At 35.5% G+C, this 25,471-nt stretch overlaps 1 protein-coding gene across 1 annotated transcript; it reads left to right on the top strand.

Annotated features, from left to right (window-relative positions):
• Positions 1–828: 828 nt before the first annotated feature.
• On the top strand, positions 829–25,225 carry LOC123557328 (uncharacterized). The gene is made up of 6 exons (XM_045348740.2): positions 829–885; positions 8,361–8,501; positions 9,381–9,715; positions 10,590–10,751; positions 19,797–21,386; positions 22,914–25,225. The coding sequence occupies exons 3-6, from the start codon at positions 9,410–9,412 to the stop codon at positions 23,469–23,471; spliced, it is 2,616 nt and encodes an 871-aa protein (XP_045204675.2). The 5' UTR covers positions 829–885; positions 8,361–8,501; positions 9,381–9,409; the 3' UTR covers positions 23,472–25,225.
• Positions 25,226–25,471: the final 246 nt, after the last annotated feature.

The following is a 25,471-nucleotide window of genomic DNA, read 5'->3' as shown; positions in this document are numbered from 1 at the left end:
CTCATACAAAGTCGGAAAAGTGCAAAGATCAGCAGCACGGTTTATCTTTAACAACTATAATTATACAAGCAGTGTAACCCAGATGATTAACACCCTAAACTGGCAAACTTTAGAACAACGGCGCATACAATCTTCTCTCATCTATTTTTACAAAATCCGAACGAATCATGTATGCGTCGACCATAACCATCTAACTCCGACCAGAAACCTTAACTACCTAATTCCACAGTCCCGTACTCAATACCACATGAACTCCTTCTTCCCCCGTACAATCAGACTATGGAATGGCCTTCCTCACTATGTACAGTCCAGCCCCAGCCTCAACATATTTGCTGAGCGGCTGGCTACTGTACTTCTGCAGTAACTTCCTTCACTATGTTTTTAACTTAGCACCTGTAGTAATTTTTATTCTTTGTACCTAATGAGTTTTCTCATTTTTTAACACTGCCCAGACAAGCGCCTTCCAGTCATAATCGCTAATGATTGTTGGAAGTATCATGTAGTCATAATCGTTAATGATTGTTGGAAGTATCATGTAGATGTAGATGTAGATGTAGATGTATATATGTCATACCATAAGGATGCCGTTAGATGGAGCCTGTGTATTTAAACAGCAAAGACCCAATACAATTCAGAGCTCTGAAGTACAAAATCAGACATATAGATATACTCATTACAGAAGGGTTGAACAAACTGGCGGTGTTTTTACTACAACAAATCGAAAAAAAAGTGTCTTTAGGCTATTTTCATTGCAGTGTTTTGTACTGTACGACTATTGTACAGTATGGTACGGCACGGAGAAGGGGAATATATCCCGTGCGAAACAAACAACGGTTAGCTCCCTTACAGTAATTTCCGCCATTTGTAGACTGACGTTTCGGTCAGGTAGGTTTTTTTATTTCGGCAAAACTACAGTAAATAGTTTTCCCTATATATTCTATATAAAACTGACATTTTTTAAAGGGCTACCAAACATAGCTAGACCCACTTCAGAAACAAATCCTTACCTCATTTTAAAGAGTTATGATAAAAATAATGAACAGGTCTAGGATTTCATCGTTTTTACAGATATTCTGTAAATAAACGGACAGTCCATAAATTTAAAGATTTTTCAGTCTTTAGATTTACAGACTTGATGTATAGAATTTGTTGAAAAATGGCAGTTTAGCTTGAAACCGCAGCTTCACTTATCATATGCATATCCTGTTTTCTCATATTCTCGGGGGCCTAAGGGGTTGTTTTTATTCCCAGTAACAGATTAACCATTTCATAAACAGCATTTGGGTGTTATTTTGTAGAAAATTCACTTGTCTTTCAGATGGAGTCATAAAATGTTACAGAAATTATTCCATTTAATTATTTTATTAATGTATTTGATACCACCCTCACCCGCAGAAATGGACCAAGAGTTTCTCGTATTCCCGTGGATTTAGATTTGACTTTTCATCACAAATAAGTTGTAGAATTTAAAACATTAAAATTACCATTGTGTTATAAAAAGATATATTCTGTAGTAAATACATCAAGAAATATTACAATTAATTGCATAATCAATAATTTATGGCAAATTTGCTAACACCACCAGAAAAAAATAAGGATTTTTTTGAAAATTGAGTAAAATACTGATAGTTTCGGTAATATGCATTCAAATCACTTGAAATTTTCAGTGTGTCAGTTTTGTACCATTCCTGTCTAGAAAATAACAAACATTAAATTATTTGACAACTTGAAGGCAAAAAACGAGAATATGAGAAACCCTGAGAATATGAGAAACAGCGATAACTAAAACTAGACCCTGTCCGTGACTCTAGTTACCTCCCCTGACGGTCAGTCCACAGAGTCACAAGCAACGACTATTTAAAATCGGCATAATCTAGGTACTTCAGTCTTTCAGACATGATTGCAAGCATAATGTCTTATAGTCAAAATAATTCGACGTTCAGATTGTTTTATATTTGTGATTGGCAATCTAAATGTCAAAACATTGAAGGACCAGAATAATGGAGGATAAATCACAGTACATGTTGGTTTTATTGCTTTCGCATATTGGCGTACTGTACACGGTTAACATACAGTACATACATGTACATGGGTTTAAATCACTAGAAAATTCATAATTTTGGATATTATTTGATAATTTTTACATAAATCAGTGAGGAATTGAATCCCGTTTCAATACATGTAAGTTTTATTTGAATTTATGGTCAATTTGTGAAATAATCGGCATTTAAACCTATATCATGTAAAGCGTTGGCACCGATGAAAATTTCATCGGAAGTTGCTTCAACTATTTTGGTCTTTCTAGTGTTTTACGTGAGTGGGGATTTTGTCCGTATGAAAAAATTATCTCAATATTTCCTAGGATCGCGTCAAATTAGTTGGACTAAATGTCTTAATGATGATTTAATGGCGAAAAAGAAAAAATATTTCTGAATAGCAACTTTATTCTTGTGCTTGTCTTGTGAAATACACAATATGTCATGAGCACTTCGTAGTACCTGAAGAAATTCACCCACTGACCTACATTTAGCAACCCCAACTCATTTTTCAAACTAGCTTCTTTTATGAAAAAAATAATTCTATTAGAAAGGTCTCAAAGAGAGCTTTTCAAAACAGTTTTTCTTTTTAAAATATGTCAAAAAATAAAAAAGTTATGGAATTTTAAAATCTTCAAATAGCAGTTTAATTTCAGAAATTCTTGGCTATATATTTGCTTATAAAGCATGGTTCGCAGACGGCACCGAAGTTTTACGATTAACCGCTACACTTACAGTAAAAATGCCACAACTTTTTTGTTTTTTGAGATATCCTGATGATATTTGGAATGCTGCAAGATAAATCTATGCTGCATATTCATATTTTACACTCAATTTATTACTTCTACCATAAAAATCTAAACCTTAAGCATCTTATTCAAAAGTTATTTTTTTAAAATGACAAAATTTAAACATATCGCTAACTTGAACTTTCAAAATAGAATTTTTGAATTCACAAACAATTTTTCAATTTCATCATTTACTTCAGAGCAACGAGAGTTTACATAACGTTATACAGTACAAATACACTTTTTTTCTTTATTTAAATTAAAGTCATATTCAAGCTGTATAAATTTACCCTTCAACATAACTGCTCACAGTAAAATATAACCTTGCTATCTATCAAAGGAGAATAAATACTGACAATTACACACAAATTTCAGTCTACATTATTCAGATGATTTTTTGAATTTCACAACATTTTTCAATTCACTATTCTTCGATTTCCACATGCGGCCGGGGTTACACAGATTGGTACAATCCTTTTTTAAGATAATTCTTTTTCAAACTTTTGAATGTCCACGAATGCCACAAATGTCTGTTTTTTCCGGAGACATAAATTGACAACAAAATTTTGAAACAATTACATGTTTTCGCATGGTGACATCACAGCTTTATTACGTCACATGGTGCATTATCATAGTCAGTACCGTACAGAAGACCAAACTACTTGGGCAATTCTAAATAGTGCACAATATTAACTGTGTACATTTACAACGTCATAAAATATTACAAATTGAACAAAATAGTATTGGAGAGTTCTATACATAATTCTCATGTGCTTATATATATACTACACACCAATACTTGTGACAATCGAGTGCAATCACACTGTGCTAGTTGTACGTTCATGCTGATTTCAGTTTTTTATGCAACATGTCAAATAGTTATGTTCCGAATAATTTGCCTACAGCAAATTAAAGTATTTTTTCCGTTTTTCATACTGTGAAGCTTATAATTTATGTTCATATTTCAATCACTAATGATTGTTTACGCCTGTGTTGGGACATGATATCAGACTGAAATGAAATGAGCTGGGCTATAATAAAACTAACAGGAGAATTTCAGACAGTGTCAATCACTTTATTTTTTTTACATTTTCAAAACATTCGAAATCATCCATATTGGCTGAAAATCACAAATCACCTTCATTTGTGCATGAAATCTGTAAATCATATAATTTAAAACTGCGGTTTTGAGTGAAATTGTAATTTCAACAGATTTCATATACACATTTATAGACTGAAAATCTTTCAGTTTAGTATATTTATAGAATGTCTGTAAAAACAATGAAATCCTAGACCTGATGAAGAGAAAAGTAGGGGTCATGTATCTTCTAGGAGAGATTTCTCTTGTCACCTTTGCTTACTGTAAAATCACATCAAAATCACACTGCTGTGACCAGGAAGTACTACTCATACTAAAATTGAGTTTCACTTCACCAAATAGAACTTCCTCTCCCATTTTTTCTACCAAAATGTCAAAAATACATCCACAATGACATTTAAACAGAAACTAGCTTTGATTTAGACCTCTATTGCCATGCCAAGTTAAAAAATTTGTGTTTAAAAACCTGTCCGCCATTACGCGACTAGACCAGATGGCTCCCACGCTGGTTACTATAGTTACTAAGTTAGGCCTTATATTGAATGTACCATTTGTGGATCATCACTTGGGTGATATATTTCTGCCCAAACTCATTACAGGAATATTGTCCCTCCCAGTATTGGCAGTAAGAAAATCACATGACCAGTACGTCTCGGATGATATCTGATCTTGGATGCAGCAGAGACGGCAGCAGGCCAAGCTCTACATGCTATACCGCATCATATATGGCCTCGTCAACATTACTACTTATACATACTTGCGCCCAGCTACTACTGCCACTCGGGGCAACAGTGTCCGTTTCATCGTGCCATACTTTCATATCGATTACTAGCGCCACTCTTTCTTCCCCTCAGCGACAAGACTGTGGAATCAGCTGCCAAACCAGCTTGCCACTGCACCCAGTCTTGATGCCTTCAAGCTGGGACTTGCAAGCGTGTGATTACCACCACTGCGCAAGAAGATGTACATAGTTTTAACAGATTTTAATCTTTTCCATGTTTAAACTGGTGCCACAGTGACACCATGGCTTTTACCTACTTTCCTTGTGCAAAAATGCTTCAGAGGGGATATGCACAGTATTGGCAGAAAAAGATGACAGTGATTTTGACATTTTGTCACAGGCATTGGCTAGGATAGCCTCTGATTCTAGGATTACGACATGCATAAATGATGTTTTAAACTTACTTATTTCGCTTTAAATAGCGAGTTTTCATGCCTGTCATATTATTAACATTATTACAGTGTGTTGTAAACAAAAGCAAAACATTTATGTCATTATTTGTACAATTTCATTATTTGTCAAACTAGCCCAATAGCACACTGATTAAATATTGTCACATTTGTTATGACCAGGACATGTATAAACCAATACAATAAAGCAAATATTGTAAGATGTAACTTAAAAACAGAATTTTGAACAAATTTATGCATATAAACAATGTCATTCAACAGTCTTTGAAGCATATTCCTTGTTGAATATTATGAATGGTGAAAATGTAAACAGTAATATTGCAGAAGTAATTCAACTTTCTGCTTGTCCTGCATTATGTCTGTCAACATGCACACAATACTAATGTCATTTGATTATAAATAAATATTAATACATATTGTTTAAGATTATACTAACCCAAAATGGTGGATCGGGACACAAAATGATTTTTCATGCGAAAAATTGCTATTTGAAATGAAATAAGTTAATACGTGTATTTTGTCTTTCTTGCTCTATGTTCCTGCATTTCTCGCCATGTTGATATTACGTAACGGCTGTCTAACTTGATGAAACCTGTATTCTGATTAAATGACTGATACAAAAAATGATCTTGAGACCTTTCTTGTGTCATGGCCAGAAAAGAAGACATGTTTGTCAATTATAACTTAAATATGTTTTTACCAAGTAGCAACACAGGTCACAATCTGGATCATGATCATTTTTTGTGTCGGTCATCCAATCAGAATACAGGTTTCATCAACAATTAGACGGCTGTCATCGTCCTATGACAAAAGGTCCATAATTCTGGCACAAATATTTAGTGACTAATGGCCCCTTTTTGCTTAGTATTTAAGTTTAACTTTGATTCTTTTTCACTATATCTCTGATGTTATTAAATGGATTTTCTTCAAACTTAAAGTGGTTGTTCCACAGGGTCACCCACATCATGTGACACAATTTTTATGATGCTGACACCAGAATGCTATGAGTTATGCCCCATTTTTACTAGAATTTCAGGTTCAAGTTGTGATGAATTTCTGCTCTGTCTTACTTATTTGATTCAAATAGTTGCTTCACATTATTAACTACATGATATGACACAATGTCATGGTGCATTACTTTTGCAGAAATTTTCCATGAATTATGTCCCTTTTATACTTATTTAATGTTTTTATACACTTTTCTATCTCAGTTGTTTCTAAATACATTTGACACAGACATAAGCTATTGTCCAGTATCTTTATCCACATTGGAGTAATTAAACACTCCAGTGACAGCTCCAGCATCCTCAGATGTGCACAGTTTCACTATCCAGCATCGAAATAGTCTAGTGTGCTGTCTTCTGTGACAGCTCTTGTTTCATCACTGGCAGGCACCTGGGTAGAACCATCAACCTTCCATAACCACTCTGCCATGGAGACCCCCTACAGAGTAGTAATTAGTAAATATGTGAATGGATTTTTCATCACTGATTGATTTAAAAGGAAAAGTTATATATGTCTTATGATGGGCTATTTGATTATTTAATGTTTTTATGGAAAAAAAAACAACATTTTGAATTAAAGTGGAACTATGCACATTTTTCAAGTAAAAATCCAGCCGAAATAGATGTGTGTGTAAAAAGGGCGGAGGAAATAATAGCTTTTAAACCAGTATACCAAACACTTCCTTTTACCAGAATGAAATAATAACTTTCTAAATATAACTTATCTTATTTTGACTGGGGCAGTCTTTTTAAAAAAGTCAAACTGCACGTAGGAGTTGCTTCCCTTCAACTTAAGAAATCTCTACCTATAGGTATGGGAGATAACTGCATAGAAGATTGAAGAAAAGAACTTTTATTTTATTAGTTATCTTTAGATCTAGTCAGAATGGTAATTTATGTTTAAGTATTGTGGCATTGTATCAATGGAACAATTTCTTTCTTTTAACTGAATTTTAAGAAAATGTTTATTTTTTATACGAATGCATTGATAGATTCTATGAATATGTTCGCTGTACCAATATGGTAAAACCATTTTTAGCTCGACTATTCATAGAATAGTAGAGCTATTGGACTCACCCATGCGTCGGCGTCCGCGTCCCGATTTTGGTTAAGGTTTTGTATGTAAGCTGGTATCTCAGTAACCACTTGTGGGAATGGATTGAAACTTCACACACTTATTCACTGTGACAAACTGACTTACATTGCACAGGTTCCATAACTCTATTTTGCTTTTTTACAAAATTATGCCCCTTTTTCGACTTAGAAATTTTTGGTTAAGGTTTTGTATGTAAGCTGGTAACTCAGTAACCACTTGTGGGAATGGATTGAAACTTCACACACTTATTCACTGTGATGAACTGACCTACATTGCACAGGTTCCATAACTCTATTTTGCTTTTTTACAAAATTATGCCCCTTTTTCGACTTAGAAATTTTTGGTTAAGGTTTTGTATGTAAGCTGGTATCTCAGTACTTACTAATGGGAATGGATTGAAACTTCACATACTTGTTCACTGTCATGATCTGACATGCACTAAGCAAGTCCCATAACTCTACTCTTTTTTTTTTTTCAAAATTATGCCCCTTTTTCGACTTAGCAGTTTTTGGTTAAATTTTTGTATGTAATCTGATATCTCAGTATCCACTAATTGGAATGGATTGAAACTTCACACACTTGTTCACTGTCATGATCTAACATGCACTGTGAAGGTACCATAACTCTACTTGGCATTTTTACAAAATTATGCCCCTTCGACTTAGAAATTTTTGGTTAAGTTTTTTGTATGTAAGCTGGTATCTCAGTATCCACAAATTGGAAAGGATTGAAACTTCACACACTTGTTCACTGTCATGATATGACATGCAGTACAGAGGTTCAATACCTCTACTTTGCATTTTACAAAATTATGCCCCTTTTTCAACTTTTGTATTCATTCAATTGACAAGGCTGTTGAATAGTCGGGCGTTGCTGTCCTCTGACAGCTCTTGTTTTTAAGTGTCCTGCATATTTGTTACCGTGTTAATGAAATCTGTGTAAAAGTAAATGATTTTCCCCGGGTTGGTATTAAATTATTGGTGGCGTTTAATTGCCAGTTTTCACTATTGTGCATTATACCGAATGTCTGATAATCGAAATCAGTGTATTAATAAAAGTGTTTAGATATCAGAAAGAAAATAATCCACCCCTTTCCCTTTTATACTTTGAATATGCTACATGTTTCACCTTTTATACATATTATAGATCTTTGGTTTAGAGAAAATGAGATTTTGTCTGTCGTGTGCAGAAATCAAGCAAGTGGTGTAATTCACAACTGATGCAGTGATTCATATAAAGTGATGGAAGGATGTATAAAACTGCAGAAATTGGACCTACAGTACAAAGGTAAACATTATGCTCTGTATTTCAGTTTCTGTATGTATATCTATATATGGGTCGTTCCATGAGAAAACCTGTATTAATGACAGGATATAATTATTGCATAATAAGTAGTTTAAAATCCTGGAAAATAATTGTTTTTCTTATGTTCATGCAGAAACTAGAAACAAGTATATTGTAATACAGTTATCTACGAGAAATCATATTATACCATATTTTACATATAAGTGTTATTTGTGCTGTCATAGTAACGGAAATTTCAAAGCACGCATGCATCATGAAAATATAGAGATATGTAGATACTAGGTCTGTGATGAAACCAAAAATATATGGTTAAGTTATTTTTCAGTAAAATCCTTTTAAATTAAACTGTTCCCAAATATTCAAACGCATGATGTTTAGTTAGTGTTACACAAAATTTGTTGCGTTAATGACCTGAAAAATACAGGCCATGAATGGCGATGTCTTACTGTTCCATAATGCTCTAAACGTCACGTCTCCAAATGCCTTTATTTACTTACTTGAAATCATTTTAACTCTTGAAAAAGTGAAGATAATTACTTCAAATTTTCAGATTTGAAAGGCAGAAGAATGTTCTTTATGAATATTACGTAATCTCAATTTTGATTTTTTGTCACTAAAATCAGTTATCTTATGGAACGGCCCAATATTATATATTATGTACATCTTCAATGTTATAACTGACATTAGAAAGTGTGGTCACTTGGTCTTGCTGATTAAACTTATAAAAATCTGTCTTAAAGTGTACATTGAATACATTTTGTCAAACTGTTTATGTATGATATTTAATGATAATGGTCAGACAGAGGACAATATTGCATGAATATTTTCATATTTGATCTAAATTTAGCATTTCATTTTCAGACAAATTAATGGCATGAAATAGTAGACAGATGAATGACTCGGGGAAGACAATGAGGAGAAGACATCGATCACTTGCACTGAAACTAACTGCAGCGGGTTTCATCATTCTCATGCTTGTAAGAACTGATTGGTTGGCTTCAGTATTTATATATAGCAGCCAGTCATCTCCCAGTGGATGGGAACAGAAACATTTATTGTATGGCGATTCTATGCATGATAATGAAAAAGTACTAGGTGATAATCAACATCGAAAAAGAAGTAAAATCAGGGAAATGATGGAGAAAGGAGATGATTCAGAAATGTATTCACAAGCTTGTCCAATACCGCATTTAAACGTATGTAGTTTTGAAAGTTTTTATTCATTTATGAAAATTGATTATGAGAAAATTTCAGGAGATGACAGTTTTGCATAAGGATTATTTTCATTTGATTGTAATGCCTAACAGTATTCAACATCGGACTGTCATAGCTCACATTATCAGCATATTTTGTGAGCATTTGTAACTTTAAGTGACATGATAAAGGTGTATCTACCCCGTGAAAAAACTTTGAAATATAATCCACCACTCTGGAAGTTTTCCTAGCCACCAATTTTGATGGTGCCAGAGGTAACAGTATAAGTTATTGGATCCATGTATATATCTGTCCGTATATCCATACATGTGTAAATCACGACAACTATGATAGCTTAACAGCAAGAAGTAAGTATTGAAAAATAACAAGAAATGTACATGATAAAAACATATCTAAAGTTCTTGACAATTAATCATTTTATTTGACAGAAGTTAATATATGAACATAATTGTGGGTGCCTCCGTGGCCGAGTGGTTAAGGTCACTGACTTCAAACCACTTGCCCCTCATGGATGTGGGTTCGAACCTCGCTTGAGGCATCAAATTCTTCATGTGAGGAAGCCATCCAGCTTGCTTACAGAAGGTCTATGGTTCTACCCAGGTGTTCGCCTGTGATGAAATAATGCACGGAGGGGCGCCTGTGGTCTTCCTCCACCATCAAAAATGGAAAGTCCTGTAATTGTGTTGATGCAACGTTAATCCCAACAACAAATTTAAGAAATGAACATAATTGTATTAGTTTAAGACTTTTACAGCAGAGTATAGGGGAGGGATTCTACTTGAATTATTCAATAGTCAGCAGTTGGTTTTCTATTATGTATTTTCCATGACATGTTTTAAAAATTGTAAATTACAGAACAGAAATGAAACTGAAACTAAGAAACCTGCTGATTGTAAGAGAATACAGCCTTTCAAAAGTGCATGTAGATTAGCCAAGAAATTATTTGGAGATCCATCCTCACTTGATATTGATGGAGCATGCAAGACGCCTAATGCAAGAGAATTTTGTAGCATCACAGTAAGTGAATGAAAAGTTCCATCATGATTCTTGAACACAGCTGGAACATTTTTAGCTAGACTATTCAAAGAATAGGTAGAGCTATTGGACTCACCCATGCATCGGTGTCCGCATCCTGTCGGTGTTCCAATTTGGTTAAGCTTTTGTATGTAAGCTGGTATCTCAGTAACCACTTGTGGGAATGGATTGAAACTTTACACATTTATTTACTGTGATACTGACTAAAATTGCACAGGTTCCATAACTCTGTTTTGCTTCTTTTACAAAATTATGCTCCTTTTCCGACTTAGAAAGTTTTGATTAAGGTTTTATATTTAAGCTGGTATCTCAGTACCCACTAATGGGAATGGATTGAAACTTCACACATTTGTTTACTGTGATGATCTGACATACAGTGCACAAGTTCCATAACTATACTTTGCATTATTTCAAAATTATGCCCCTTTTTTGATTAGCAGTTTTTTTAAGTGGTGGGGGGTTATAGGAATGGTCTCCGTCCGTCCTTCCATCTGTCCTTCCATCTGTCCGTAACGCTTTCGTGTCCTCCCCATATTTCCTAAACCCCTTGAAGGATTTTCATGAAACTTGGGTCAAATGATCACCTCATCAAGACGATGTGCAGAACCCATGAGTCAGCCACGCCGGCTCAAGGTTAAGGTCACAACTCAAGGTCAAAGGTTTGAGCCTTCCATTTGTGTCCGCTCTATATCTCCTAAACCCCTTGAAGGAATTTTATAAAACTTTGGTCAAATGATCACCTCATTAAGTCGATGTGCAGAACCCATGAGTCAGCCATGCCAGCACAAGGTCAAGGTCACAACTGAAGGTCAAAGGTTTGAGCCTTCCATTTTATGTCCGCTCTATATCTCCTAAACCCCTTGAAGGCTTTTCATCAAACTTGGGTCAAATGATCACCTCATCAAGACGATGTGCAGAACTCATGAGTCAGCCATGCTGGCTCAAGGTCAAGGTCACAACTGAGGGTCAAAGGTTTGAGCCTTCCATTTTGTGTCCGCTCTATATCTCCTAAACCCCTTGAAGGATTTTCATCAAACTTGGGTCAAATGATCACCTCATCAAGGCGATGTGCAGAACCCATGAGTCAGCCATGCTGGCTCAAGGTCAAGGTCACAACTCAAGGTCAAAGGTTTTAGCCTTCCATTTCGTGTCCGCTCTATATCTCCTAAACCGCTTCAAGGAATTTTATAAAACTTGGGTCAAATGATCACCTTATCAAAACGATGTGCAGAACTTACAAGTCAGCCATGCTGGCTCAAGGTCAAGGTCACAGCTTAGGGTCAAAGGTTTGAGCCTTCCATTTTGTGTCCACTGTATCTCCTAAACCCCTTGAAGGATTTTCATAAAACTTGAGTCAAATGATCACCTCATCAAGAGCTCATGAGTCAGCCATGTCAACTCAAGGTCAAGGTCACAACTTGAGGTCAAAGGTTTGAGCTCTGTCTCTCCTAAACCCCTTGAAGGATTTTCATGAAACTTGGGTCAAATGATCACCTCAATAAGATGTTGTGCAGAATTCATGAGTCAGCCATATCAGTTCAAGGTCAAGGTCACAGCTTAAGGTCAAATGTTTACCCTTTCACTATCCATAACAGTGCCGGGGGATTTAGCTGTCATTCAGACTGCCTTGTTGGTTAAGTTTTTGTATGAAAGCTGGTATCTCAGTATCCACTAATGGGAATGAATTGAAACTTCACACAGTTGTCCATTGTCCTGAGATGATATGCATTGTACGTGTTCAATAACCCTGCTTTGTAATTTTCGAAAAAATTAGGCCCCTTTTTCGACTTCAATATTCATTCAATTGACAAGGCTGTTGAATAGTCGAGCTTTGCTGTCCTCTGACATCTCTTGTTCATAAATCTGGTCAGTCTTTCTGTCAAACTGTATTGTTAAGTTGCTATGTTAAAGGTACCAGTAGTTAGAAATATCATTGTTTGGCAGCTTAATAATACAACACTTCACCATTGTCCACATTTTTATGCCCCCGAAGGGAGGCATATTAGTTTTCAACTGCTGTCAGTTCGTTCGTTCGTTAGTTCGTTCGTCACAACATTAACTTTTTGCATGAAGGCACTTTACTCGTGAACCACTGCACCCAGGACCTTCAAACTTCACATGCTGATAGTACTTATTGAGTACACAACCTCTACTGACTTTAGGGTCACCAGGTCATAGGTCAAGGTCACCAGGTCAAAGGTCAAGGTGCTGCAGGGGCATTTGTCACCATTAGTGACAGCTCTTGTTTTTGTCTCTTTCTTTAATAGCTGCATGCACTTCAGATGAATTCTTTAAAAAAAAACACTGACTAATCTTTTGGAGCTAAGACAGTTCCTGCAAGTTATTATACTTTTGCAGCATATAACCTTATCTAAATTATAAATGACAGAATAATAATACTTACCGATTTTAAGACAGTTAATATTCTTTTCTTTGTGGTTGTTGATATTTCCTGATAAAATGTAAGTAATGGTGGATGGTCTGGCGTTCGTCTTCCATCAACAACAGTTTTACATTAACCTCTCTTAAACTACTGGTCAGAATGGCAACAGATTTGGTCTGTAGCATTCTTGCAAGGTCCCTTATAGTTCAAATGGCTCCACTTGATCCTTTTTAGGAGCTACTACAGCTAAAAATAGAAAAACCTTTATATGTCAACTTCTATTCATTAACCACTTGATGGATCTTTCTATCAGTGTTGTTCAAAGGGGGGCCCTGGCTGCTAGAGCTAAAGATAGAAACATATTTAAACAACTTCTTCTCATTGACTGAATTTCAACAGGCTTGATCTGTAGTATTATGATAAGATCCTCTCAAAATTTTGTTCAAGTGGTGGCACTCAGCCCCTACTTGAGGGGCCATTGTAGAAAATAGAAAAACCAATAAACAAAGTCTGTCATGATACTCTTGATGGATCTCTCCATCAAACTTGGTCTGTAGCATCATGGCAAGGTCTTCTCTCAGGATTATTATCAAATTATTCAGCTTGACCCTTTTAAGGGGCAACTAGAGCTAAAGTAGTAAAAATTATAATGAATTTCTTCAAATGAACAGCTTGATGGGTCTTCATCAAACTTGATGTGTATTATTATTGTAATGTCCGTTCCCAATGTTGTTCAGATAGGGGCTTTCTGCCTTTTTAGCTCGACTATACGAAGTATAAGGAGAGCTATCCTACTCGACCCGGCGTCGGCATCTTTCCGCGTCCCCACCTTGGTTAAAGTTTTTTTACACTTTGTCTTTTTAGCTCACCTGTCACAAAGTGACAAGGTGAGCTTTTGTGATCGCGCAGTGTTCCTCGTCCGTCCGTCAGTGCGTCCGTGCGTCCGTAAACTTTTGCTTGTGACCACTCTAGAGGTCACATTTTTCATGGGATCTTTATGAAAGTTGGTCAGAATGTTCATCTTGATGATATCTAGGTCAAGTTCGAAACTGGGTCACGTGCCATCAAAAACTAGGTCAGTAGGTCTAAAAATAGAAAAACCTTGTGACCTCTCTAGAGGCCATATATTTCACAAGATCTTCATGAAAATTGGTCAGAATGTTCACCTTGATGATATCTAGGTCAAGTTCGAAAGTGGGTCAGGTGCCCTCAAAAACTAGGTCAGTAGGTCTAAAATAAAAACTGTGATTCTAGGCTATTTTCAAGACTTCTGAATGGCAAACTTCACTGTGATCTAGGCAAGTTGAACGGGTCACGTACGGTCAAAAACTAGGTCAGTAGGTCTAAAAATAGAAAAACCTTGTGACCTCTCTAGAGGCCATATATTTAATGAGATCTTCATGAAAATTAATCAGAATGTTCATCTTGATGATATCTAGGTCAAGTTTGAAAGTGGGTCACGTGCCTTCAAAAACTAGGTCAGTAGGTCAAATAATAGAAAAACCTTTTGACCTCTCTAGAGGCCATATTTTTCATGGGATCTGTATGAAAGTTGGTCTGAATGTTCATCTTGATGATATCTAGGTCAAATTCGAAAGTGGGTCACGTGCCTTCAAAAACTAGGTCAGTAGGTCAAATAATAGAAAAACCGTGTGACCTCTCTAAAGGCCATATTTTTCATGGGATCTGTATGAAAATTGGTCTGAATGTTCATCTTGATGATATCTAGGTCACGTTCGAAACAGGGTCAACTGCGGTCAAAAACTAGGTCAGTAGGTCTAAAAATAGAAAAACCTTGTTACCTCTCTAGAGGCCATACTTGTGAATGGATCTTCATGAAAATTGGTCAGAATGTTCACCTTGATTATATCTAGGTCAAGTTTGAAACTGGGTCACGTGCCTTAAAAAACTAGGTCAGTAGGTCAAATAATAAAAAAACCTTGCGACCTCTCTAGAGGCCATACTTTTCATGGGATCTGTATGAAAGTTGGTCTGAATGTTCATCGTGATGATATCTAGGTCAAGTTTGAAACTGGGTCAACTGCGTTAAAAAAACTAGGTCAGTAGGTCTAAAATTATTAAAATCTTTTGACCTCTCTAGAGGCCATATTTTTCAATGGATCTTCATGAAAATTGACCCGAATGTTCACCTTGATGATATCTAGGTCAGTTTCGAAACTGGGTCACGTGCGGTCAAAAACTAGGCCAGTAGGTATAAAAATAGAAAAACCTTGTGACCTCTCTAGAGGCCATATTTTTCATGAGATCTTCATGAAAATTAGTGAGAATGTTCACCTTGATGATATCTAGGTAAAGTTCAAAACAGGGTCACGTACCTTCGAAAACTAGGTCAATAGGTCAAATAATAGAAAAACCTTGTTACCTCTCTAGAGACCATATTTTTCAATGGATCTTCATGAAAATTGGTCAGAATTTTTATCTTGATAATACTTAGGTCAAGTTCAAAACTAGGTCACTATGTCAAATAATAGAAAAAACGACGTCATACTCAAAACTGGGTCATGTGGGATCAGGTGAGCGATTCAGGACCATCATGGTCCTCTTGTTTCAACTTATCTCTGTGATTACTTGATGGAGTTGATTCAAACTTCAAATACTTATTCCTCATCATCATCCACATCATCTGACATAAGGGCCATGACTCTGGCACCAATATTTCATGAATTATCCCCCCTTTTTACTTAGATTTTCAGGTTAAAGTTTTTGATGCACTTTCACTCTACCTCTGTTATTACTGAATGGATTTGATTCAAACTTAAAATAGTTGTTCAGCATCATTACCCTTATCATATGACACAAGGTGCATAACTCTGGGACCAATGTTTCATGAATTATTTCCCCTTTTTACTTAGAATTTCAGGTTAAAGTTTTGATGCACTTTCACTCTGTCTCTGTTATTACTGAATGGATTTGATTCAAACTTAAAATAGTTGTTCAACATCATCACCCACACCATATGACGCAAGATGCATAACTCTGGCACCAATTTTTCATTAATTATTCTCCCTTTTTACTTAGAATTTTAGGTTAAAGTTTTGATGCACTTTCACTCTGTCTCTGTTATTACTGAATGGATTTGATTCAAACTTAAAATAGTTGTTCAACATCATCACCCACATCATATGACACAAGATGCATAACTCTGGCACCATTTTTTCATGAATTATTCCCCTTTTTACTTAGAATTTCAGGTTAAAGTTTTATGCACTTTCACTCTATCTCTGTTATTACTGAATGGATCTGATTCAAACTTAAACAATTGTTCAACATCATTACCCTTATCATATGACACAAGGTGCATAACTCTGGGACCAATGTTTCATGAATTATTTCCCCTTTTTACTTAGAATTTCAGGTTAAAGTTTTGATGCACTTTCACTCTGTCTCTGTTATTACTGAATGGATTTGATTCAAACTTAAAATAGTTGTTCAACATCATCACCAACACCATATGATGCAAGGTGCATAACTCTGGCACCAATTTTTCATTAATTATTCCCCCTTTTTACTTAGAATTTTAGGTTAAAGTTTTGATGCACTTTTACTCTGTCTCTGTTATTACTGAATGGCTTTGATTCAAACTTAAAATAGTTGTTCAACATCATCACCCACACCATATGACACAAGGTGCATAACTCTGGCACCAATATTTAATGAATTATGCCCCTTTTTGCTTAGGATATACTTATATAGTGTTTTGATACATTTTATCTTTACCTCTCTTATTACTTTAAGTTGATATTTTTGACATAGACTCAGGCTATTGTGCAATATCTTCATCCACAATTGGCGTCATTAAACACTCCAGTGACAGTGCTAGTTTCCTCAGATGTGCCCAGTTTCACTATCCAGCATCGAAATAGTTGAGTGCACTGTCTCCTGTGACAGCTGTTATTTAAGGTGTGCTTGAACTAAAGATGGAAATACATATAAATGACTTCTTGTCATGAACTGCTTGATGGATCTTCATCAGACTTGATCTGTAGCATCATGATAAAATCCTCTCCATTTTAAGCTCGAGTATTTGAAGAATAATTAGAGCTATCCTACTCACTAAGGCGTTGGTGTCGGCATCATGCCTTGGTAAAGTTTTTCGTACCCGTCCACATTTTGACAATGTCTTTTGAGATAAAGCTTTGAAAGTTTCAACTCTTGTGTACTAGCACCATGTCAAGTTTTAGGCAAGAGTACATAACTCCATCAAGGATTCTTCAAGAAGTAACTTCCTGTCAAATAAAAATATCAGTAATTTCTGAGCTGGTGGAAAATGTAGTGATTTTTTGGATAAGTTTTATATTCCCAGATAGGAATAATCTTGATAGAGCTATAAAGCAATAGAATGTTGGACTTACAATGATTGGATACATAGTTTAAATGATAGAAAGTAAAAATTGACATTTTATTGATAAACAAAGGAAATATCATTTCGCACCAGATCTCAGATGCCAAACAAAAGGAGACACCAACTCAGTAAATCTTCTCCTTCACAAGACATAAGTATTAAAAACATAGATCAGGATTAGAGAGTGATGTAGATAGCGATTGTAGGTTATATTTTGATCCAATTGAAGATTTAAATTAGTGATAGTGAAGATAGACTCATTTCCCAACATCAAACATCCACAGACTGTGTTTACAATGGGTATATCTGATGAAGATCTAAAAAAGTTGGCAGCTTTGATTAGCAAAGAAATAAAACAAGACCTAATCAATGAGATAAAACCCAAAATAAATCTATAGTGCAAGCTGAAACAAAACAATTTAGAGATGAAATATATATGCTCAAAAATGAGAAAGTTCAGCTAAAATCAACAATGTTAGAAGTTGATGAACTGCCCAAGTACTCTCTCAAGTATTTTGGCTGAATTATGGCCCTTTTTGGACTTGGAAATTGGTTCAGTTTTAATACAAGTCATCATTTTGTCATGTGGCTTTGAAACTTTGAACACTTATTTATCATCATGATTTCCATCTGTAGACAAGAGTACATAACTCTGTCAACTATTTTGGCTGAATTATGGCCCTTTTTTGACTTGGAAATCAGTGATGTTTTTCATACCAGTCCATATTTTGCCTAATCTTTTTGTCATATGGCTTTGAAACTTTGACCACTTGTTTACCATCATAGTCTACATATGTAGGCAAGACTTCATAACTAGGACAAGGACTTTAGCTCAGTTATGGCCCTTTTTTGACATAGAAATTAGTTGAGTTTCACATACCATTCCATATTTTGTCTAAAATGTTTGATATAAGGCTTTGAAACTTTGAACGCTTGCTTACCATCTTGGTGACGCATTGCCATATAGTGCAAAACTTATCCAAATCCACAAATGCAGGTACATTGTCTTATCTATTCTTTTTCTGCCCAACCGCTTAGCTCAGTAGGGAGAGCGTTGGTCTACGGATCGTGGGGTCGCGAGTTCGATCCCCAGGCGGGGCGTATGTTCTTCGTGACGATTTGATAAAAGACATTGTGTCTGAAACCATTCGTCCTCCACCTCTGATAATTCATGTGGGGAAGTTGGCAGTTACTTGCGGAGAACAGGTTTGTACTGGTACAGAATCCAGGAACACTGGTTAGGTTAACTGCCCGCCATTACATGACTGAAATACTGTTGAAAAATGGCATTAAACCCAAAATAAAACAAATTCTTTTTCTTTTGTCTGAAAATCTCTGTTTTGACCCCATACCTCCATCAGTTCTTCGAATAGTTGAGCGCGCTGTCAACAGACGGCTCTTGTTTTATTAATGTGGGTGCTTTGCCCCTTTTACAGGATGTTAAAGATGAGAATAGAAACAACTATAAACAACTTCTTCTCATTAAATCTTGATGGATCTTCATAAACTGCATCATTATCAGGTCCTGTTTAAGATTTGTTCGAAATGGGGTTGCTTTGCCCCCTTTAGGGACCACTAGTCTAGGAGCTAAAAATAAAAATACCTTTAAATGCCTTCTTCTCATTAACTGCTTGTGGAGGATTCATCAAACTTGGTCTGCAGCAATATTGTAAGGTCCTCTCCCAATTTTGTTCAGATTGGGTTTTCAATCCTTTTAGATGGCCGCTTATGCTTTACTTTTAAGTGACTTCTAAAGAACTGCTTCATGGATCTTTATCAAACTTGGTTTATAGCATCATTATGGGAGCCTCTCTAAAATTTTTCATATTGTTGTGATGGGGCCTTCTTATGAGCAGCTAGAGTTAAAAGTAAAAATGCCTTTAAATGACTTCATTTCATGAACCTCTTGATGGATCATCATTAAACTTGGGTCTGTAGGATCGTTTAAAAGCCCTCACCCATTTTTGTTTAAAATAGGATTGCTTGGCCCCTTCTGAGGGCTGCTAAAGGTGTCGCTAAGAAATAAAAATAGAAAGCGTAAAAATAACTTCTGCTTTGGATCTTCTTGAAACTTAATTTGAAGCACACTGTAAAGTCCTCTCCCAAGTTTGTTCCAATGTTGGCACTTGGTCCCTTTAAGAGGAACTAGTTTATACTAAACACAGTTGTTACAATCCATGTTTTAGTGTTTACATATATTTAAGGTCAAACAGTTTAGATCAGTTGAGCGACTTAAGACCACTTTGACCCTCATGTTACATTCTTTTACTTTATATTACAGGGCTCTCCAGATAAATGGATCGTCAACTGTGATATTTCATTATGTGAAAACTTTATGTACCTTGGTATAGCAGATTTCAGCAGTAGTAAACTTCTGTGGAAATTGCACAAAACACAGAAACAATTACAAAAGTCAGTTGAAAGTCTTATCGATAAAGGCAGTACTAGATATTGTTTTCTTTTATGCAGGGCAGACTCTAAACACTATGAGCAAGGAAGTGTTGAACCGCAGGTCTTAAATTTGCCTCCTGCATCTACTGAATTTCAATCGAAATTTGACAGTCACAGCAGAAAATATATTAATTTGAATTTCATATTTATTGATTCTGTCTCAAGGCATCACTTTTATAGGTCTTTACCACGATCTGTAAAAACGATTGACTCAATGGCAGTTGAACACAAGGATAGTAAATTAATGGTTCTTGATTTTGAACTTGTTCAGGGAGTCCGTTCAAGAACGTTTGAAAATTTGCAGACACTTTTTTCTGGTCTTGTTAACCCATTTGAAGTCCCTTTTGGAACACTAGAAATGCCAAGAGAAAAATTGAATATAGAAAAATTATTAGTGCCTTTGAGGGGTTTGGGATTCTCAAATCTTTGGATGGAAGACTTGTGCCCATTCTGGGAATGGGGACTGTCAAAAGATTTATTAGTTTATGATGAAAGTTTAAAAAGAAAAACCTTGTACAAGAAATTTAGAGATGCCAGCAATAGAGCTGGTATTGATGACCTAGGGAACACATTCTTAAGCTGTGATATACTTGAAGCAAATAAAGTGCCTGACCCATTCCATGCCCCAGATAAAATTTGTTATAATGGGAAACATCAACATGAATATATGCTTTCATATTTGAAGACATTCCAAAGGACGATGCAGCATAGGTCTAAACCATTCCTTTCTTTCTTTGAAACAAATATCGGCCACATAGGCTCAGGAAGGAGGATTCAGTATTTGGATGCTTCTCTTGCAAAGCATCTTGATTTTGCTAAAGATATGAGCGACACTTTGTCTGTAGTCTTTTCAGACCATGGTAATGCATATGGAGACTTTGTGAACAGTGCTCCAGACGGGAGAATTGAGATATATCACCCTTTTCTTTTCATGATCATTCCAGAGAAAGTTCAATCATTTTTCACTGACAGTGAGTTACGTGCTTTAAAAGTTAATCAACACCGACTGATAAGTGTATTAGATCTACATTACACTCTCTCATATATAACTGAACTGCTACATAGTGAATTTCAATCAAAGAAAACGTTTGAAAGTGAAGTTGATGACTTCAACAAGCAGTTCAACGTTTCCAAATATGGACTGCTGACAGAAATTTCACCGTCAAGAACGTGCAGTCATATGCCAAGGATCATGCCAAATTTATGTATCTGTGATGGGTACGATGTTACCTCGAACAATCGGGCATATCATTACATACTTGCCGTATATTTTGTGGGCATGATGAATAATCAAATCCAGAAACAAAAGTCAGAACACTACAGATTAAAGAATGGAAAGAAAAACGTTTTTGGAGGTTTTGGGAATTGTCAACGAATGAAGGTGAAGAAAATAAAGAATATACAGGATAGTAAACAGAACGTAAGTGAATTTTCTACTCTTGCTTAATACACTGACGAGATATGAAAACACAACAAACATATGCCTGAATATATTTTTACTACAAAAAGCATCACCTTGAAATGTTCAACACATACTGTTCTCCATACTCTATACCTATTGTGTTAATTTTACGGTCTGTTCTGCTGATTAAATTTGAACAAAATTGGTATAGAGCGTCGCGATGTGTATGTGTTGAACATCTCAGGGTGATGCTTTTTGTAGTACAAAATATATTCAGGCATATGTTTGTTGCGTTTTCATATCTCGCCAGTGTATGTTTTTTGTCCACGGCCATGCTTAATATGACAGTAATATCCAGACATTTTCATTGTAAGCTGTTAATTTTGTATTTAATTAATATTTTGTAGTAGTACTGTATGATATATGTTCACCAAATGTTGGAATTTTTATCGGAGTTACTAAAATCACCAAACTCTCTAAGCTGAGTAGTTCATATCCCAATATTTTCTTAATTTGGCCAGGATGTTTATGGACATAAATTCTGGGCTTAGGTTGATAACCAGCAAGATAGTCTCTAATGCTTGAGGTATGGCTCTTGCATAAAGATTGCAGAAATGACAGTGCCCGCTAGATTACATAACCAATTGTTTTCCAGTAATCACCAGTCATAGCATGCATCATATATGAATGATATCTTAGCCAAGGTCAGTAACCAGCTAGATAGTCTCTGGAGTTATAACCATTGAATTACTCAAAATTGCAAAAATTCAGTTTATTTACTGGAGTGTTTTTTTCTGGGAACAAAAACGAACTTATTCAGAGCTTGTGTCTCTACATTAAACCTAGGCCAAGTTTGATAATCAACTAGTTCTTATTATCTCCAGAGTTATGGCCCTTGAATTCATAAAAAATACGAAAAATGACAGTTTCCGCTCAATTTACTGTCTAGGAGATATCAACCATACTTCCTTATGCATATCTCTATTAAATCTCGGTACATTATGATTGACAGCAGCTTATCTTTTCCAGAGTTATGGTCCTTAAATTAGTGTCATGATTTAGATTTTTTTCCTTATAAAGTGGAGTATTTTAAGTCAAATGTAATTTTCTGAGATGGGCGTATATTGTGACATTTTTGCACTGAAGTTGTGTCTAGGTATATTTTCATTGTAAAAGTAATGACCCAAAGCTCCTTGTATACAACTGAACGTTTTCTTTTAAATGATAGTGACCAGAAGCTTCACTTAATTAAAAAATATTTCTTTTTTGTGCTATACACATTTCTATTAAAATGGGAGTGTATGAAAATGCTATGCATACTTATTTCTATAATCTTGCACAAGCATATTATTTATTCTTTTGAAAACAGTTAAATAAATCCTCGTTTTTGCTTAACGGACACTTTACCTTATACTATAAAGCTTAACCTTGTGATCTGCTTATTGTGGACAGATGTTCACAGCCGTTTAGGAATCATCTGTTTGTTCTTGCTCATTTTGCATAGCTTTTCAGCCATTTGGGAATAATCTGCTTTCTTCTTTTCAGGATTACATGTCAACAGCGAAAATGGACTTGTATGTTGACACAGATGGGCAGAGTGTTGATGAAATATTTTTCATAAGTATTCAGATGATGAAAGACTCCAAATTTTCATTAAGCAGTTTTGAAAGAATAACTCCATACAGTAAATATTCAAACTGTACTGACAAAGGGGTTGATGTGAAATTGTGTATATGTTATTTCCAGAATGAAGACGCAAGTACAAAATCGGCGTTTAATAGTGATGAAATAGATAACATTTTGGAAAGTCTTTTATATCCGGAATTGAAACATAATATCACATCAGTAAGTATGCATGGTCGTGAATGTTTGTTCATCATATCTCAGTCAAACAAGTTAGGGGTTGTGTATGAAGCGTTTAATAATTGCGAAAAACAGTTGATGCTCAAAGTTTTATTTAAACCAGTAAATTTAGTCCTGTCCACAGCTAATGTGATAGATGTAAGTATGGCTTCAGGTGATATAACATTCCTTGCAGCTGGCGTGAGTGATGTGAAAAATGACTGGTCATGTGATATAATAAAAGTTAGTGTTCAGTTGTAATTATTGCAATGTTGTTGTGAAAATACGTAAGAGAAGTTGTTCAGTTTGGTCTATGGAGTGTAGCTTGATATTTTTGGGAGCCACAGCGACAAGACAATACACACAACCTAAATCAGGGGTGTAGGGATTTCCATGGTGGAGTCGTTAAGGTCGCGGTCTTCAAATCACTTGCTGCTCAACGCTGTGGGTTCGAAAATTCGCTTGGGGTGAAGAATCATTTCATATGCGGAAGCTCCAGCTTGCTTACAAAAGGTCGGTGTTCCTCCCCAGGTGCCCGCATGTGTCTGAAATAATGCCCAGAGATTCACTTGGAGTCTTCCTACATCAGAAGCTGGAAATTGTCCGTGTCAGAACAAAACAAAACAAACCTCTTGTCATGTAGAAGTCTTCTTGTGAAGAAGCCGTCCAGAAGGCTAACGGAAGGTCTACCTAGGTGCCTTCCAATGCCTGAAACTGTGCTCGGAGGGGCACCCGGGAGCTTGCTTTACCAGCAAAAGCTGGAAAAACATCTGACCTAAATTGTGTCGGTTTGACTCGAAACTCGATAAAAAGAAACAAAAAATCGCATTTAGCGCACGGAATATTTGACCTAACAAATGACGAAATTGTCAGCTTCTAAAGCACGCAGTGCAATCAATTATAACATTTGTGTCTATCACGTTTTGTAAATTATGACTTTTCATTGCTTATAAAATTAATTTAAATTTCTTACCTTTCCATCAAACTGACGCCTGCGAAAGGTCACCATAGGCGTTCAGTACTGTTTTGAGAGCGAAACATTCGAGGTCTTTCGACAAACTCCCCCAAATTTACTATCGGTACCACTGATAAACATATGAGCAGTCAAACGTTGCGTTCAATGTATCATTATATTAAAAGGGTGAACAATTGTCTGTGATACACATTTCAGTCAATGGTTCTAAAAGTTTTGCACATATTTGTAATATTTTGATGTTAAAGGAAGGGCAGTATTGAAAAAAGTATTTTTTCTTCTTCAAATTTTCTTTTAAATTGAAAAATGTAATAAGACAGTTATACTACATCTCATAGCGTATATATGGTTGTCGCAGCACGGGGGTTATAAAGGGGGACTTGCAGCTTGACTTATACCTCCATCAGCTCGTATGAAAATCTGAATATTTCTTACAACTGAGATTTCGATATAAATTCTGTTTCATTTCTTAGTAGAAACGGTATCTTGAATCAACAGGAGAAAGATCACTGTAGTATTCATCCAATTTTCCTAGTTATTATTGTGTAAATCAGTAAAGTTTTTTTTCTTTTAGTTATATTTTGAAGAAGAATTTGTACCAACAGCTTTGGGGTCAGTGATACTTTTGAACTTAGCAAAATAAATTGTTTTTATTTCTCACCAGTTTGATTTTTTCAATAGATTTAAGTATTTGAAAACAGTTAAACTGTAAAGGTTGACTAATATTACAGGGACTATGGTACATATTTTTATTTGACGAGTTTTTGTACAAATTAGAGGCAACGAATGTTTTATTTCTTTGTTTGATAATATACTTTTCAGATAGCGTTAGGTCCTACTAAGTATTTATGTATTCATGTGTTATAGATTGGTAAATAATAATGATATTCAGATATACTTTACACGTGTAATTTCAATTTTCGGGATTTTTATATTATAAAATCTGTGGTGTGTTGTGTTGTTTTTACTAATGACTTTGTATTGTTATCATAATTTTAAGCGTTGTTATGATACATTTTTTACCATAAAGATGAGATTTTTATGCTGTGATTTTATGATATAATGATGATACTTTAACAGACAGGGACAACGAATATATATTTTTATTATCCACAAAGGCGGAGGGATATAGTTTTGGCTTTGTTCGTCTGTCCGTCAGAAACCATGTCTATGACATGTTGTGGAATATTTTAATTAAACATTGTAGAAATTACCGCCTCGGTAGTCAAGTGGAAGAGCGTCCGCTTCGAGTGCGGGAGGTCGTGGGTTCGATCCCCGGCCGCGTCAT

The sequence above is a fragment of the Mercenaria mercenaria genome, chromosome 5 (genome assembly GCF_021730395.1).
Source record: "Mercenaria mercenaria strain notata chromosome 5, MADL_Memer_1, whole genome shotgun sequence".
Classification (NCBI taxonomy): Eukaryota; Metazoa; Mollusca; class Bivalvia; order Venerida; family Veneridae; genus Mercenaria; species Mercenaria mercenaria.
Note: the sequence above shows the minus strand (reverse complement) of the source record. Positions and strands in the feature narration are given on the sequence as shown.

Bases quoted from the DNA above. Each gene is read 5' to 3' on its own strand.
- LOC123557328 (XM_045348740.2), top strand. From the start codon at position 9,410: ATGAATGACTCGGGGAAGACAATGAGGAGAAGACATCGATCACTTGCA. The intron at 9,716-10,589 runs GTATGTAGTTTT...TGTAAATTACAG, and splicing joins GTCCAATACCGCATTTAAAC to AACAGAAATGAAACTGAAAC. The intron at 21,387-22,913 runs GTAAGTGAATTT...TCTTCTTTTCAG, and splicing joins TACAGGATAGTAAACAGAAC to GATTACATGTCAACAGCGAA.